The following is a 16228-nucleotide window of genomic DNA, read 5'->3' as shown; positions in this document are numbered from 1 at the left end:
GCAGAGATTTGAGAAAATGTATGTTTAATCAAAATTGGCATTTGGTATCTGTGGAATTATGTTGTTGACATTGGACATAATCCACCCTGGAGTCTTTGCACATAGCCTACAGCAACATCTCAACTTTTAACTGAGAGCAGTTATAAATCTCCGGTGTGACTTTTAGAAATACACAGTGTTAAAGGAAAAAAGGTCTCTGTGTGTTTATCTTCAGTGGAAAGAAACAAGACATTTCTACACTTCCATGCACATTTTCAAATATAGCTGTTGTGTGTGCTGCAAGAGCAACCCTAAAATATTATTTACCAGATTGATAAACAATACCTTATATAAGACTATCACCAATACTGTGATGAGTTTTAAGTCAGTTAACATCTTAAAGGAAGGAATATATTTTCAAAGACAGAGATAGAGTCATATTACTCAGAGCAATGATGAGCTGTGATGTGATGCAGAAGGTAGGGGAAATGCTACATGATCAAAGATGTCAGATAACAGAATGCTGGGGTAAATTTATCAGTAAGAGGAACTAAATATGGATGGCATTTACCATGAGACCGGAAAACAAATGATGCACATGTTTAGAAAATGGCACACTTAATTTATAGATAATCAGATCAGCATCACCATTTGTGCGGGCGGCTGCAGGTTTGCATAAAGGAGTGGACTATTGGCCTTGTATGAGATCTGCAATCTCTGGATGTGGTGATAGGAGATATGTGAAGGGAGGCGCAAAACAACGGAAATAAGGCCAATTTTAGGTTGTTATTTCCTGTTTGTTTTTGATAACGTGTGCCACAGGACATATTCTGTGTTGATACAGCAGACAAATGGTAAGAGAATGTGATTTAAGGAAAGTCTCATCTCTGACATTGATTTTATTTGTATTCTCCACACGTACATTATATTGAACTTGTTTGAGAGCAACTTGCTTGATAATTTATGAACTGCTTGGAAACCCTGCTTGGAAATATGTGATACCAAAAGAATAAAACTATATTGACACATCTTGGTTTTCTGTTTGTCATGATATTTAGTGTTTACATTATCATTGTGTTTCTTGTCGTACTTTGTCTAATAGCTTCATGTTTGGTTTTCTGTTTGTCATGATATTTAGTGTTTACATTATCATTGTGTTTCTTGTTGTACTTTGTCTAATAGCTTCATGTTTGCATCAATGATGCTGGGATTCTGCTTCTTCCTGAATTCACACGGCATCAGTGATATTTATTGGAAATTTCATCCAAAATGTACTGTACATTGTGCAATTTCATTTGTCATGACAAATACAGAAATATATATTTTTTTAGATCATTTATTGCTCTGTATCTGAAATCTGAATCTCAAAAAGCTTGTCTTTCAGGCATTTAAAGTCTGATCCAACAAAAGGGTAAAAGCAGATTTGATTTTTTTTTTTTTAAAGCAGCCCAAATATCAAGCATCACACAAACCTTGGTGAAGACAGGTGCAATGAAACTTTATGCATCCACTCTGTGTAACAAAATGAGAGCTAAACCACAAAAAGTTTGACAAACCACACAACAACTTTGAAGGCCATATCCAGGAAGTGAATCAGAACTGTACAACCTTAGTCCACCTCACAGTCTGCTTGTTATCTCCCACAGATTGAACAAAAAGTTATATAAGTTAATAAGTTCAACAACAGGGCTTCATGACCGTATCATCTGCTGTGCAATAAAATCTGTTCATATACAAAAACACAGAACAACACATTTATTATTTATCACAGAGTGACACATGCTGGTCGGTAGAAAACGGGAACAAATTAAACAATTTACAATTCAGCAATAGACAGATGGATCAGCATATTACACTTTTACAAGTAAAATAGACAATATATATATAAAAAAAGCACTAAACGGGTAATTAAGTGGGGATGAAGCATTTCAAGAGTCAGCTTTGCTGGTTTGCATTTCAAATACAATGTATACCCCTGACATCACTGTAAACCAAGTCAGCATTGTGGCTGCAGTTAAGATTTTTTTGATTTCTCTTAAAAGTCGAAGTGCTGCATTCATGGTAAAAATCATTAATGCTATGAAAATGGTTTGTTAGAAAAAAGAAGAGTGGCCTTGTGCATGGATCTATCAAAATATAGTAAACATTTTAGGTTCACTGATGAACGATGCCGGTTTCATTTATTTATTTTACATGAATGAAAAAAGACGTTTAAAATAGGCAGTGATGAAGAACTCAAAAATGACCATTAATATATGCATTTTTATACCAAGTAATTACTATTAAGTCATGCGATCGATGTGATCGATGTAAAAAATAATACAAATAAAACTCAAGCAACATATATATGCAGTGGTAGAAAGTCTTCTTAAAAAGTGACTTTTAGCAGCAGCTACCGTCACTGTAAACTGACAGTCTGGACGTTCGTGTTCATGAACTCTCCGAATGCACATTCAGTGTTTAGAGAACGCTGCAGACGTGACACAGTATAGAAACAGAAAACCTAAGAGCAGCCAACCACCTGTGACCTATATCAACAGTTTTCCTTACAGTATCCGGTCCCTTTACAGTGTACAATGTCCCATCCATGTCTATGCTGCTACATTCCATCTCTGTCATTGACCCCTGAGTTTGTTCCTCGTTGGGTTTTGTCGTTAGTTGCCTCGGTATGTTACGTTTTTGAAGGTGGAGGTGGCTCCTTTGTACAAAGGATTGTTAGCCTGGGGAATGAGAACAGAGGTAATGCTGTTAAAGAAAGTCCCACACTGATATGCAACTTTGTACAGTTTAGACCTTCCCCTTCAGAGTGGAAAAAACTGCTATTTTTTTTAGGGCCCGAGAACCAAAGGTGCCCTATTGTTATTCGTAAAATTATTATTCTTTTTATCCTGAAAGTTTAAATGCATTTTTGGAGGCTTTATCATATTCAAAAACTCATGAAAGTTGATACAAAAATCTCTCCCAGCGAAGAATTTCGTATTTTAGTGGAGTTGCGAGTGGGCGTGGCCAAATGGGCACCCCCCCCAACAGATGCCCCAGCGGCTACATTTACCTACATGCACAAAATTCGGTGGACATGTGTATCACACCGAGATGTACAAAAATGTTCCAACGCACCATTACGTCAACTCAACAGGAAGTCCGCTATTTTGAATTTAGTCGCCATTTTTGGCGATTCACACGTTGTATTTTAACGAACTCCTCCCACAGATTTTGTCGGACCGAGTTGAAATTGAGTCTGTGCACTCTTAACATGTTTGGAATTAAAAGTTATCAAAATAATACATTTTTCGTCGATAGGTGTGCCAAAAGTCATACTATAGCATGCCATTCAAAAAATGACATGAGTTTTTTTAAGTCATGACAAAGGGGGGGGGGGATCAAACCCCACACCTTGTAACTGAAAGGAAGCAGTGCTAACCACTGCACCATCTATCCTCCTGGGAGTTAGACAGCATTGTGACAAATCTTTGGCTCACTGCAGCCTATAAGTTCACCATCCATAAACATTCATTCAAATGCAACAAAATTTGCCACAGACATTCTTTGGATAGTAGATATACGTGTTTTCAAGGGGGTCTGCAGTGATGTTAAATATCTTCCTGTAATGTGTAGTGTATGCAAAACTTTTTGAATTTCTCCAAACGTTTCAACTTCACTAAAAGCTGAATCACCATCAACAGGTGGAATTTGAACCATTAATAGCAACCTTGGTGAAGTAGAATCTTTTACCTGTTGAGTCAACCAGACTGTCGGTTAGCCCTAACCCTAACTTTCTCCTGGTTCATGTTCAAGTAACCTGTAAGGTTACGGTTCATGAGGGGTGAGTCCCTCTAAGACAAATCCCTGTAAGGGTAAGCCACACGGTTCACAGAGTGCTCAAGGTTTCAAGTTTCGGGTTCGCGTTCAGTATATGGAGTCCAACTAATACCAAAAACCAAAGAACAACAATACAAAAACCCTAAAACAAAATAGTTTTTACAATATAAAAGTTAGTACATTAGTACAGTTTAATGACTTCTTTTTTTTTTTTCATATTTTGGATGACATGACACAGTGGTGCAGTGGTTAGAGCAGTTGCCTCAGTAAGAAGTAACTGGGTTCGATCACCACTTGAGGCGGTTCAGAAAAAGGTCATACTCCAAAAAGTGATAAAAGAAAAATGTCATTTTTGTATATAGTTTATTGTATATAGTATAGCCAGGGCGATGCGGCTAAGTTTGATGTTTCGCCGTGACACAGGAAGTTGATGTCTAAGGTCAAACGATGCTCCAAACCTCACGAAACTTTGCAAATGCTTTAAGCACCAATTTTCATGAGTTTTTGAAGATGTTAAAGTCGCCGAAAAAAGCTTGAGATCGAGAAAAAAAATTAAAACTGCAAGGGGGAACATGCGGACCCTCGCGTGCTGCACGTCGGGGAGCCGGCGGCCCCGACCCGCTGGATCCCTGACGTGCAGCGTGTGAGGGCCGCAGATCACTGCTTGCAGTTTACATTTTTTATTGTAATTATTTCTCACCGTGTCCCATTTGGCTTTGGCTCGCTCCTCCTCAAACCTGCTGAACTCTCTGCGGTCGTGAATGGTGACCCACAGCTTCCAGATGAGCAGGCCGATGAGACCCAGAAGCAGGATGGCTCCGGACACCGCCAGCAGCACAACGAGGGTGTCTGGACCATCAGGGCAATCTGAGAAACAGGAAGGAACAGGAAATAACAGGAAGGGAGAGGAGGAGTAGGAGGAGGGAGAGGCAGAAAAAAAGGCTTCCATGATGTCTGCTAAGTAGTACAGTCAGATACACAATTTCCCAATCATCTGGAACATCATCATTACATGTCTGAGTTATGGTGTGGCAGAGTGTAGCTGTGGTTCAGTGCTTGGTGATTTGGTCTTTAGATAATAACACATAGCTAGACACTACACGCTGTTCCCCTGCTGCTGTAACCTGCCAGAAAACAGACTGAAATGGCCTTTAAGAACACACTATTCTGTCCTAGTAATGTACCAAAATTATTATCATTCTCTGGCAGTTTAAATGTCCCACGAATGCACAAAAACTCATACACTACCTGGTTCTTTGACCACAAACAGAATGGATTTGCCATTTTCATCTTCATAATACTGGAAGTGCACCACGCAGTCGTAGTCATCTTTGTATGAGCAGTTCACCGCATTTCTATCATGGAAAACTGTGTGACGAAGATTAGAGGAAGAACGAGAGGAAAAACAGGGTCATAAAAAGGGTTGAAAAGGATATAATATTCATTACTCTGCAAAACTGTATGTGTGAAGCCTCCAACTGCTTTTAAAAGCATCCAGCTTATATGATCAGGAGCAGAAACACATAAACATCACCATAACATCACATTAGAGAGATTGGAGGTGGAAGAGTTCTCACCCAGTTTCTCAACCACTTGGATTTCATCTTTGCAGATCCTGTTGCAGCTCTTGTCTTTGGTATACTGCCCCCTTGTGAAGTGCTGACACTCAACGCACTCCCTGCAAGCACAGTCACACACTATCACCCTTGCACAGCGCATTATGTCTACCACAGTTTCCTTTCAGTGGCAGCATTTGGCTAAGTTCTGTCAAGCAGTGTAGGCAAACTGAGAAACGGAAAACATGAACGTGGGAAATGTTGATGTCGCCTCGCTGCCAAGGCTGTGAGAAATGTTTGACCTCTTTGTGCACTACATGATACCAAACCTGAGTTTGTTAAAGCTATGCGTGGGAGCAGTTGTTGCTCTCATCCTAGAATGTTGAAAGTTGTTCTGTGCTGTAGTTTATTTTTCCCAAAACAGACAGAAAGGCCTGAAGATGGCATAATTTGCGGTTTAAATGGTGGAGTGATTTCGACAACTACAAGCCTGATTACATCATTATTTTATGTATTTTACAAGACAAAGCTATTGAGAATTACTACCGTTGAATCATTATTATTCAAGGTCTTCATAAGGTCAAAATAAATCCCTTGACCATCATTTTAGTCCATCTCATGACAGAAAGGCTTGAAAACCAGTAGGTTGAATTTCCATGTTTTTTTCCCCCCTGTAGATATTCATATTTCCCAGAGGATAATCTCTGTTTATTGTGACCCCTTTCTCTCACCAGCCCTTTCATTATTATTAGCCAGCATAAGCCACTTAAGCACATATTTGTATTCGGTGTATTATTGGTAGAGTATAGCCAGTTTTGTTAATACATGCACTATAGTGCTAGAATACAAGTGGACATATTTTTCTTACAACAGGTGACAGTGCTGTGAGGCAGGTGGTAGAAAGCATGGGAAAAGAGTACCTGCAACGCAATGTCCGTAAATAAACATAGTTTTTGCTCTGGTTTCAGTTCCTTAATATCTGCTACTGCTGTTTATTTTAGCTTCACCCAACTCTACCACAACTGCCATTACCGGCGATCAATTATGAAAGTAACACTCCCCTTGAACATTATCGCACTTGCCCCACTGATTTGTGTTTGATCTGCCCTTCAGATAAGGTTGTGATAAGTTGTGAGCAATAGTTGAACGGAGTCAGATTATCTTGTTAAAAAAGCCTATGGCCTCGTTCTAATGTCATCCTCAGGACAAAACACCTTTTTAGTTGTAGTTTCTAGCCAATAAGGTTTTAAAATCGTTGTGCTCTCTAAAACATCAAAATTCAAGAATCTTGGCGGTTGCACTCTGTGTACCTGAGACAGAGTAACTATTTTCAAACACAAGGTGATTAACTCACTTTTTTATCGTGCAGGAATCAGGACAGGTAGGGCATTTCTCACAGGTAGCTCCGTAGGCGCCGGGCTGAGTGCAGTGACACACCCCGCACTCACAGTTGCCCCGGCCGCTGCACAGCAGGCCGATGCTGGACATGCAGGTGTCTGTACGGGTGGTGCAGTTGCAGTTTTCTCCTTTCCAGCCAGCGTCGCACTGGCAGAAGCCGCAGCTGCACTTCCCGTGATCTGAAAGAATCAACAGGAAATAAATGATTTATCGTACAAGTGTCCTTCAAAATTATTCTGTCAAATTTCATCCAATATGTAGAGGTCAAAGGTTACATCTTAACATATTATTGTAACGTGTTTTGAGTGCCCACAATCACAAGGGTGAGGCTGGCAAACAAAACTACAATGAATCTCTGTTAGGGAGGGAGGGAGTGTCTGTGTGTGTGTGTGTGTGTGTGTGTGTGTGTGTGTGTGTGTGTGTGTGTGTGTGTGTGTGTGTGTGTGTGTGTGTGTGTGTGTGTGTGTGTGTGTGTGTGTGTGTGTGTGTGTGTGTGTGCTTGTATTACTCAATAAATATGTCTGCATAAGATAAGTGTATTTCTTCAGGAACTAAATGTAAGAGATGGAAACAAGACTGTGTGTGTGTGTGTATGTGTGTGTGTGTATGTGTGTGTGTGTGTGTGTGTGTGTGTGTGTGTGTGTGTGTGTGTGTGTGTGTGTGTGTGTGTGTGTGTGTGTGTATATGTGTGTGGGAGTTTGTTGCCCATCAACCTGTGTTTATAAAAAACATGGTGCACACTGAGGCAACCATATAATTGCTAATTAAGGTCATATTATGCTGTCCAAGCACTGAGTATTGTGTGTCAGTTTCTAAAATTAGAATGTTGCCTCTTATGTCATCAGTTGGTTAACTTGATTAATTAATTAACTAATTTATTCAAAAATCAAAGCACTAACCTGCATTTAAATACAGTGATCAGTATATTTTAAGTATCTTCACATACCCCTTTCCATCTGGTGGTACAACTTGGTGATTAATTGTTTGCGCATCTGAATTACTCAGAAGCGGACATCATGCTTTCCTGTTAATTATCCCCATTCTGACAAAGGCAGAAAATGTTCTGTTGTAGGAGTACAGTCTAATGATTCCTGATCTCATTAGAGGAAGGCAGACACACACACACACACACACACACACACACTCAGAGAAACACAAACACATGCTCAGACTCCACTCAAGAGTAGAAAGCATATAAAGCCCGATCATTTTAGTCAAGCGTTTGCTGACAGGACCTGGGGGCAAGCTTTTCTCCCCAGATTACCGAGGAGACACCCCGCATCAGCACATTAAGCTACCTCAGAAACAAAGGCAGAGCCCCAGAGACAGCAGCGCTCTTTGCAGGAAACCAAACAGGCTTTGGCACTCGATGACTAAGAGCAAAGTGAGTGAGTCACAGCCCAGCTGGATCAGACTGCGGGAGCGACTCGTCATAAAATACCAGTGAGGGTCCAAGGGTACCTAACTCCAGAGCTCAAAACAAATCATCCGCCGTTGTAAAATTGTTTGAGAAAACAATTATCCAGTACCCACCCTGTCGGCCGCAGCGTCTCCATTAGTTTGCGATTTTAGTCAGGATTGGATCAGACGTCGCCCCGGGTGGTGTTAATGGTTAACAGTCTCATGTCTCTACAATGCAGTCTCTGAATAATCCTTCCTGCCCCGATAACAAGATAACAGCTCAGACATGTAGAAAAAAACCTTTGATACTAAGAAGAATCTGGGATATTTCTTTGGTTAAAAACACTGTAAGACTACACTTAGATTATTTATTTTTTTTGCACAGTAGAGCACTTAAATTTGACAAGACTGAGTTGTTATCTTGTTCTCATTAATTGTAAAAGTTGACTCAAACATACCAAAGAGAGTGTTTTAGGTTTACATCATGCTCCTGTTTCTCTGAGACTGCACAGTAATCCTGTCCATTAATCGCATGCCGGAGCTCGGAGAGAAGTTTAACAGCGGGGCCATGATGAAAGGACAAGAGCAGGAAGAGAGGGAACAGGGATCAGTGAAGTGTGGATAGACACATGCTGGAGAGGGGAAAAAAGGTTTCGGCAAATTGCTAGCAGAGGAATGCAAACTTTCTTTTTCTCTCTTCCCTTTGCATTTATGGTTCCCGGGGCTGTGCTTGCTGACTCCTGCTCCCTGGCCCCTGCACCGGTTTCCTCAGCCCCTCAGCAGTGGAAGAAATACACAACTGCAGGGAATATCTAAGAGCCCTGGGTCGCAGTAGCTCCAATTTTACTGGGGCCGGGGGACACTCGTTCTTTTAAGACAACATTATGATTGTACTGAGACGCTGCAACTTAGAGGTCCCAAATTGAGCTGTGTGGACTGTCTGACGTCAATTGCAGCTTTGCGTGTATGGTGAGTGGGTGCGCACAAAACCCCGGGTGTCATCCTACAAGACCTTAACACCTATTTCTCCGAAAAAAACAACCGCTCTTTAGAAACACTCCTCTGGAAATGTCTTCCCTGCTGATACAAACAAGCCATTTTTGTGTATATCCATCACGGATGACCTTCATGTCATATTGCAGCCATATAATAAACATTGCACTTTCAGTTAACTTCAAGGAAAACTATAGTGGATTACCATTCAAATGTATAGAACTCGTGATTTTACTTTAATAGTCTACTCCTGCATTGTAAATACATTTTCATGAAGCTGAGAGTCTCACAGGAGACAAACTCAATGCAGCAGAGGAAGAGATATCCTGACTTACAGCTCCAAATAATAAATAAACGTTGCCAGCATCTTTTAGTTGGACCCCCCTTGCCTGACCATGTTTTACCCAAACTCATGAACTGTTTTTGTGACACAGAATTATTTAAAATACTTTTCGAAGAGGAGATACCTTGGTGGCATCACTCTTTGGTACTTCCTCTATAGCCAAAGAACATATTAAACTACATTCATAAACTGAATAGTGAGGTTCCCTCTAAAAACAGGACATGATAATGTTGAGACGCTCTTAATTCCTTTTGATTGAGACAGTATGCACAGCTAAAGTCTGCTCTGATTCATGTACAAAAAGATAAAAGAGCCGTTTCCTGCTCAGCCGTCCTCTTACAATCACATACCCGAACTGCTGTTACATTAAATCACCCAATGACGAAGCCTCTTAAAGTTGTATCTCTGTAATTGAGTAACTGTGCACTGAGCTGTGCAGACATGTAAAAAGGGAGTGATAGTATATCACGCAGCACATGCAGCAACAATTGGGTGTGTCGTCCGACGAGACTTCAACAGAAAACTCACACACACACACACACACACACGTTCACAGACCTGACGTAGTTTTTAAGCATAACTGTTTAGGTTTATCATATAATTATGTGTGCTATAAGCAAGCAAATACAGCTTAATGGTGGGACATTCATTTTGAAAAACGTATGAGGTTGTTAATTTGTCACACTAGGTAAAAAAAAAAACACCCGTATAAACTGACTAAGAAGTGTTTACAGACTGCGAGTACCAAGAAAGAACCAGACTGTTCCAGCATGGTGAGATGAGCCTCGGAGCAGGGAAAAGGAAGGGAGAGAGAACTTGATTTTTCCTGCCATTAATGACTAAGAACAATGTCTTAAATCACATGTTGGTATTGAGCCATACGCATAGTTCTGGTTTTGTGTCCCTATGTTTGATTGATTCTGCCACAGCCTAGTTTAATGGAGATAAATACTGTGTGACTGGTCACATCAGCATGGAAACATGCTTATAAAACTGAGAAAATATGTTTCATTGTAGTTTGGGTGAATCGGCTTTTATAACCCAGAACTTTTTCTCATGTTGTGTCGAAGACTTACCAACAAAATATCTTGGGTTCAAGATAATTTACCTGCTTATAGTGTATGTTTACTTTTAACTGTGACATGTTGTTTATTCATTGTGTATTAGGTGTCATGACGATATTGGATGTGGTCGGGAAAGTCTCCTGTTTGATTGAAACTTGTGCTTGTATGTGATTATTTGGCCCTGAAAAAGACGGGTGTGCAAGGCCGTACACGTTAGTTGTGGTTTTAATCATGAGCCACTGTTAAAAGCTTTTTGACTTTTGTACCCTGATTTGTGGGGGGATTTTGTGTGCCTTGTCGGTGCATTAGGAGTATTGGGAGTGTTTTGTGTCACATCGCTGTGAGATCCATTAAGCGCTTCCTCATTTATTGTTTTGCAAAATGTGTAATTGGTGTTGGCTGCAGAGAGCACTCGTTGTAGAGAGCCGTTTATCTACTCACCAGCGCACATATCCCCTTTGAAGAGCAAGCAGCTGAAGTCGTCACATTCGCAGTACTTTCCCCACACCTTGCCGAACCCGTTGGCATGACACGAGCACTGTCCGCACAAACAGTCGCCTCTTCCGCCGCAGAGCGGGCTCCCCTCTTTGGGGATGCAGTTGACATCATCGGATGGACTATAGTCCCCCACCGAACACTCGCATCGCGGGCCCAGTCGACCCTGGTGACACTGACAAACGCCGCACTCGTACGTCCCGTTGCCGTCGTTGCAAAGCGGACTATTGGCTTCTACCTTCGCCTCACAGTCGCAACTGCAGGCAAAGTCCACCGTGACCTCCAGGGAGTCCTTGAAGCCCCGAGGTTTGACGGTAAACGTGCGGCTCTTCTCCTTTGGGCAGCCGCGCAACTGAGCCTCCACACTGAAAGACACCTGAAGAAGAGGAAACGTCTCTGTGATCGTCTGTTTTCGTAGATACCAGATGCATAAAGAGGTGCCGTGTATCAACCGGTACATACGGTGTCTCCGATCTTGAGTCCAGAGCAGGACTTGAGGCCAGGGATGATTTGTCCGTTTAGGCAGGTGGCATTGAAGGAGAGATTCAACTCCTCTGGGACTCCCAGAAGCTCCAGCTCCACTTTAGAGCGAATTTTCTGTTCAACATGAGGTTTTCATTTAGTTTGCTACTCATGCTACACATTTTTCCAAAGGAATAGAGAGCACAAATTTGCATATTCCAATTATTTTCCTTACCGCATAGGCATCCTCAATTAGCTGAATAACATTCCCAGAGTCATCAGACAACATTCCCACAGTTGTTCCTGGAATTAGCTGACTGTAATTCTGGGGAGAAAATAACATGGCGGCAAAATGATGACCCAGTTTTTCTTATCCTTTATAATGATAACAGGGTGGCACCAGCAGTGTACTTTGATTACCTTGTAAAGCTCCACCACAACATGTGTCACAGCAAAAATTAAATTGATGTTGTTTTCCGACATTTTCTGCGTCATGAGCCCCAAAGATGGATAATCCTGGAAGACACAAGAAGCACACGGTCTGTCCAAAAGATCTTAAAAATCAATAAAAAAAAGTTGAACTAATGATGTATTTAAATGTTTCTCTTTACCAGCACTGTAGATTTGTTGTAAACGTTGTCACTGTCAAGGTGACACTGTCCATCATGGGGCTGGACGATGCCAGCGACACGTCCGTCCAGAGCGATGTGAGTTTTGGCGTCCGTGGTAAACACCAGAAGGTGCGACGCATCTGGACGCCAACCAATCCTCTCCTAATCATGATGGAGACATAAACACAACACATAAATGAGAAACCAATAAGTATGTATACACGTACTCAGCACGTGTATCGACATCTGATTGCGTATTTCATACCTTGCACACCACAGCCTGCATGATGGCATCAAATCCACCCTCTGGAGCATCCCTGTTTCGAGACACCTGCTGCTTCTTCACCTCCTCGGTGAAACGAGCCACCTTCTGCGTCAGCGACAACACATGCTTGAAACCGAACTGAGCCTGGCATTGTTCACTAATCCTGTTTATATTGAATAGGTGAAAGTGGGAAAGAGAAATCAGTGAAGGAGAAAAATCCATTTTAAGTTGTTAAACTCAACTGGACAGACTTTCTCAGAATAAAAAAAAAACAAAATAAAATTCTTCTTTTATACTCTCACACCAACGAAATGCTCTCTACCCACCCGGAGCAAGGGTTTTGGACAGCCTCTGGAGGGTATGTGTACATGTACGGGGACACTGTCTTGTCCACGAAGGCTCCGAACCCCATGCGCAGGTTGCTCGTGGTCTGGCCCATGGTCTCGGCGAGCTCGTTGCCTAACGTGCGTAGACGGGCCAAGTCGTCCTTCATAGAGAATGAAAGATCCATTAGGTAGTAGAGGTCCACGGGGTAATCTTCCACCTGCTTCACCGTCACAGTGAAAAGCTGGGCATCGCCTGAGAGGGAAACAGAAGAGGGCCACAGAGTCGGAGAAGGATGAAACTGATTAGCTTAACCTTCCATTTGTCTTTCCTGTGAAAAAGATTAAATATCAAATCAGATATAAGAATCCATCTGCAACCATCTGTAGGGCATCAGGGTATTAGTGCATGTAGAACAATAGCAATGATCCTTAATGTTGCATAAGGTTGAATGTATTCTGTCTGGTCTTGCATGTTATTAGTGTAAATTAGATAAATGCATTTTTATAGATGACATCTGGTTGGAGGTGAACATACCTGGTCTTAGAGTCATATGGAGTTTCTGAGGCCTGATCTGGTTGACGTCATCAGCGGTACCCGTGGCCTTGTCACTGAGCGGTTTGTCCTTCTGTATCGTGAGGGTGCTGGAGGGAAACTCCACAGCCGCCTGACTGCACCCTCCATCCAGGAGATTCTCTTTCAGGTCACAGCGAGAAGCGCTGGATCCCCCCTTCCCAAACTCCTGAAACAACCACATCCAGTCTGTTGAGCACTCATTAAATGATCAGTTAACATAGAATAATTAGCATTTATGAGACTGACTTAAGATATCTGAGAACTTCCGCTTATTTAGTTTTTTTTTACTTCAGAGGCTACAGAGTGTAATGCTGCATGTTGACGAGAAAACCACAAGACAAACATCAGAGGATGACAACAGTGACGTTGAGAAATGAGATTTCTGTTCCAACTTGCTGCACTGAGCAATAAATGGGAGGAGCAACCAGACACTGAGTGCTTGTGTATTTTTACCTCCTGAGAACACCATGCACAGCTGGGGTGAACAGCCAGGCACTGTTGACAAGTGCTGACTCCTCTGGATGTGCATATGTTGGAACCTGCCACGATTACATCAGATGAAAACACAATTAACCCATAGTAATAATTGTGGCAAATTGCATTGAACGTTTCATTGTTTGAAAGTCAAATTAATTCCAAACCCCTTTCTGGTTATCTTGTGGGGCCCATTGGTGTGGTCCAGTTTAAGAGGAAGGGAGAGTCACCAGTGTTGATTTAAATTTAATGAGATGTTAAATTTAGAGGAACAATCTGACAGCATGCACAAGATAACATGATCACAGTTAATTTAACTCTTGAATCATTATCAGCTCCCAAATCAAGAGGCAAAGTCGAGGGCCGTGAAGTAAATGCACGTCTTTTTAACTGAGCTGAAAACTTCTGACAGCGTATCGTTTTTCAGTCACAGTATTGGAGTTTATTATATTATTATTATATTTATTATTAGTGAGTCTGATGGATTCGAATAAAGTTAGCCAGAGACAACGTGATATAAAACAACTATTTAGCTTGACTGGTGGAAGAAAAGAAAGAAAAAAAAAAAAAACCCGTATTTTGCAATACTTCAAGTAAGGTTCACGAGGCAGTGGGAAACAACTATGTTCACTCCCTAATATGGAAATGTGGCGAGAGCTCCAACCGAGCTTTGCAATTACAACTAACAGAGTCGCTTCCTTCAAGCCGCCAAACAGCGAATTATTCTGCTCCCCTTGAGAACTTCAGGTTTAACAAATGTAAGCACGTCATAACACTTTCACAGATGCCCTGAAGTTCTCCGGGTCGCCTCAGCAGGTGAAAGTTTTCAAAGTAGCCGAACAAATAATAATAATAATAATAATAATAATAATAATAATAATAATAATACAAACAAAAACGTACCGTAGACGTTTGATGCTGAAGACAAAACGAGAAACAGTATGATTATTCGGTCTAACAAAGTTCCCATGACTGCAGAGTAACGGAGCCGACTTGAAATGAGTCGTGCTCCCCTGCGGGCTTGTTCTCCGCAATTTGAACGCCTTTCCTCATTCCGCATGTTGGGTCGTCCTGGCGCACACATTAAACCCTGAATGCAGACAGTGCGGCGAGCTGAGACTCGCCTCATAATGTTGTCTTAAGTTTTGGTCAAATTTGATAAGCTCCGGTGACTGATTGTGAAAGATTGCGCAAAGCCTAAACAAGTGACTCAGTAGCATTTTTCACAACCCACAGGGCATGTTTTGTTGTTGTTCTTCCTCAACACAGGTTTGAGTTGCATTGAAACCTGCAACTCGTCTTTTCCACTGTGAGCTCCTTTAACAATAAATAATAATTAATAAAGGCCATCACCACTAATGCATTCCGTTTTGTCATTTGTGAGTGTGAGTCACCACAAACACAAGTATCAGCAGTGTTAATTATATTGCAGTTGGTAGTCTGTTGCTCTGGAGAAAAAAATTATTCAACGACATAAGTCCTGTCAGGTATGAACTGCTCTGAGTGTCGCCCTGCCCTCTACTGGAATGACAGAGTACAGCATGTAACAATTAATTGATCTTGACTAACTGCCACAAAATCCCAGATACATTATAGGCTCAAAATGAACAAATCCCCATAAAGTCTTGACAAATTCAACACTAATTTCGACAGAAGGAAAGAATATGAGCTTATATACAATATAAGAGTTAATTCTGGATGATTGTCATCAGCAGGCATTTCTAGAGTTTTCAAAGGTCTAAAGGGACTGACTTTGCCACAAGCTATTGCTGTGTAATCTGACGTCCCCTAAAGAGTCTAGCCAAGCTCTGTTTCCTCCTCAGTAAATTTATGAATGTGATAAGTCCTCTCTTCCCATCGGAGCGAATAATGGAGCAAAAGGAAATTTGCCAGCTTCTAAAACAACAGAAATAAATAAAAAGAAAATGAGAGAGAAAATGGGATAATGGCTCAGATTGCCCTACAGAAATCAACTTTAAGAAGTGTGCGCTGGTGGTTGTGTGTGCATGGTCTGGTCTGGCTTGTAGAAGCAGACAATGCTTCTTATCTCTGCACTTGTCCATTTATTGAATCTTTATCCCTGTGCCCTGCTCTTATTCCCCAGCTGGTTGCTAAGTTACTGCCATCCGCGTCCAAGAATTGCCGCGAGAAGAAATGACAGAAATAGAGAAATAAGTAGAAAAGCTATAATAGTCAACTGTTCTGCTGACATTAAACTCTCAGTGTGGGCGGATGGCGCAGGTATAAATGGTGGGCAATAAAAACCCCTCTCCAGTATTGGCTGATTTGGATCTATTGGCTCCGAAGCCGTCCGCGGCGACCACCCCCACAGATGAATGGCATTTTGGGGCAAGCATAGCGCCAGTCGTCCTGTATAAAAAGCCACAGACTGGGTCAGATAGCAGCCAATTAAGACTGAACAAGAAGCAGGGAAGGTGGGCTGGAGGAAGGGAGAGGGGAGGGGAGGG

The 16228-nt window shown here is 41.6% G+C and overlaps 2 protein-coding genes across 4 annotated transcripts in view; one reads left to right on the top strand and one right to left on the bottom strand.

Moving 5' to 3' along the window:
* Positions 1-16228, top strand: part of rprml (reprimo-like) — a 245653-nt gene that overhangs the window by 224338 nt on the left and 5087 nt on the right. Inside the window, exon 1 of one of the 3 annotated variants that reach the window (XM_069709145.1) lies at positions 7336-7422. The exons of the other annotated variants lie outside the window; for them this stretch is intronic. Within the exon in view, the coding sequence (XP_069565246.1) occupies positions 7359-7422 (64 nt within the window). The 5' untranslated portion in view covers positions 7336-7358. Of the gene's footprint in view, positions 1-7335; positions 7423-16228 lie in introns of those variants that run through there. 3 annotated transcript variants of the gene reach the window in all.
* On the bottom strand, positions 1720-14759 carry itgb3a (integrin beta 3a). Its single transcript, XM_069709111.1, has 15 exons — positions 14664-14759; positions 13740-13825; positions 13248-13452; positions 12713-12965; positions 12387-12549; positions 12122-12283; positions 11931-12026; positions 11746-11835; positions 11511-11645; positions 10995-11424; positions 6709-6931; positions 5376-5476; positions 5047-5166; positions 4499-4665; positions 1720-2699 (listed from the first exon to the last, which is right to left on the bottom strand). The coding sequence occupies exons 1-15, from the start codon at positions 14728-14730 to the stop codon at positions 2634-2636; spliced, it is 2364 nt and encodes a 787-aa protein (XP_069565212.1). The 5' UTR covers positions 14731-14759; the 3' UTR covers positions 1720-2633.

The sequence above is a fragment of the Brachyistius frenatus genome, unplaced genomic scaffold, assembly GCF_029030835.1.
Source record: "Brachyistius frenatus isolate BFR_SWC_R1_liver_20210118 unplaced genomic scaffold, ASM2903083v1 Contig_80, whole genome shotgun sequence".
Classification (NCBI taxonomy): Eukaryota; Metazoa; Chordata; class Actinopteri; family Embiotocidae; genus Brachyistius; species Brachyistius frenatus.
The sequence above is the reverse complement of the archived record's forward strand: the minus strand, read 5'-3'. Positions and strand labels throughout refer to the sequence as shown.

Excerpts from the sequence above, each read along its gene's own strand:
- itgb3a (XM_069709111.1), bottom strand. The coding sequence starts at position 14,730 with ATGGGAACTTTGTTAGACCGAATAATCATACTGTTTCTCGTTTTGTCT. Across the intron at positions 12,027-12,121 it reads ACAACAAATCTACAGTGCTG|GATTATCCATCTTTGGGGCT; the intron begins GTAAAGAGAAAC and ends TGTGTCTTCCAG. Across the intron at positions 11,425-11,510 it reads GACTCAAGATCGGAGACACC|GTGTCTTTCAGTGTGGAGGC; the intron begins GTATGTACCGGT and ends CCTCTTCTTCAG.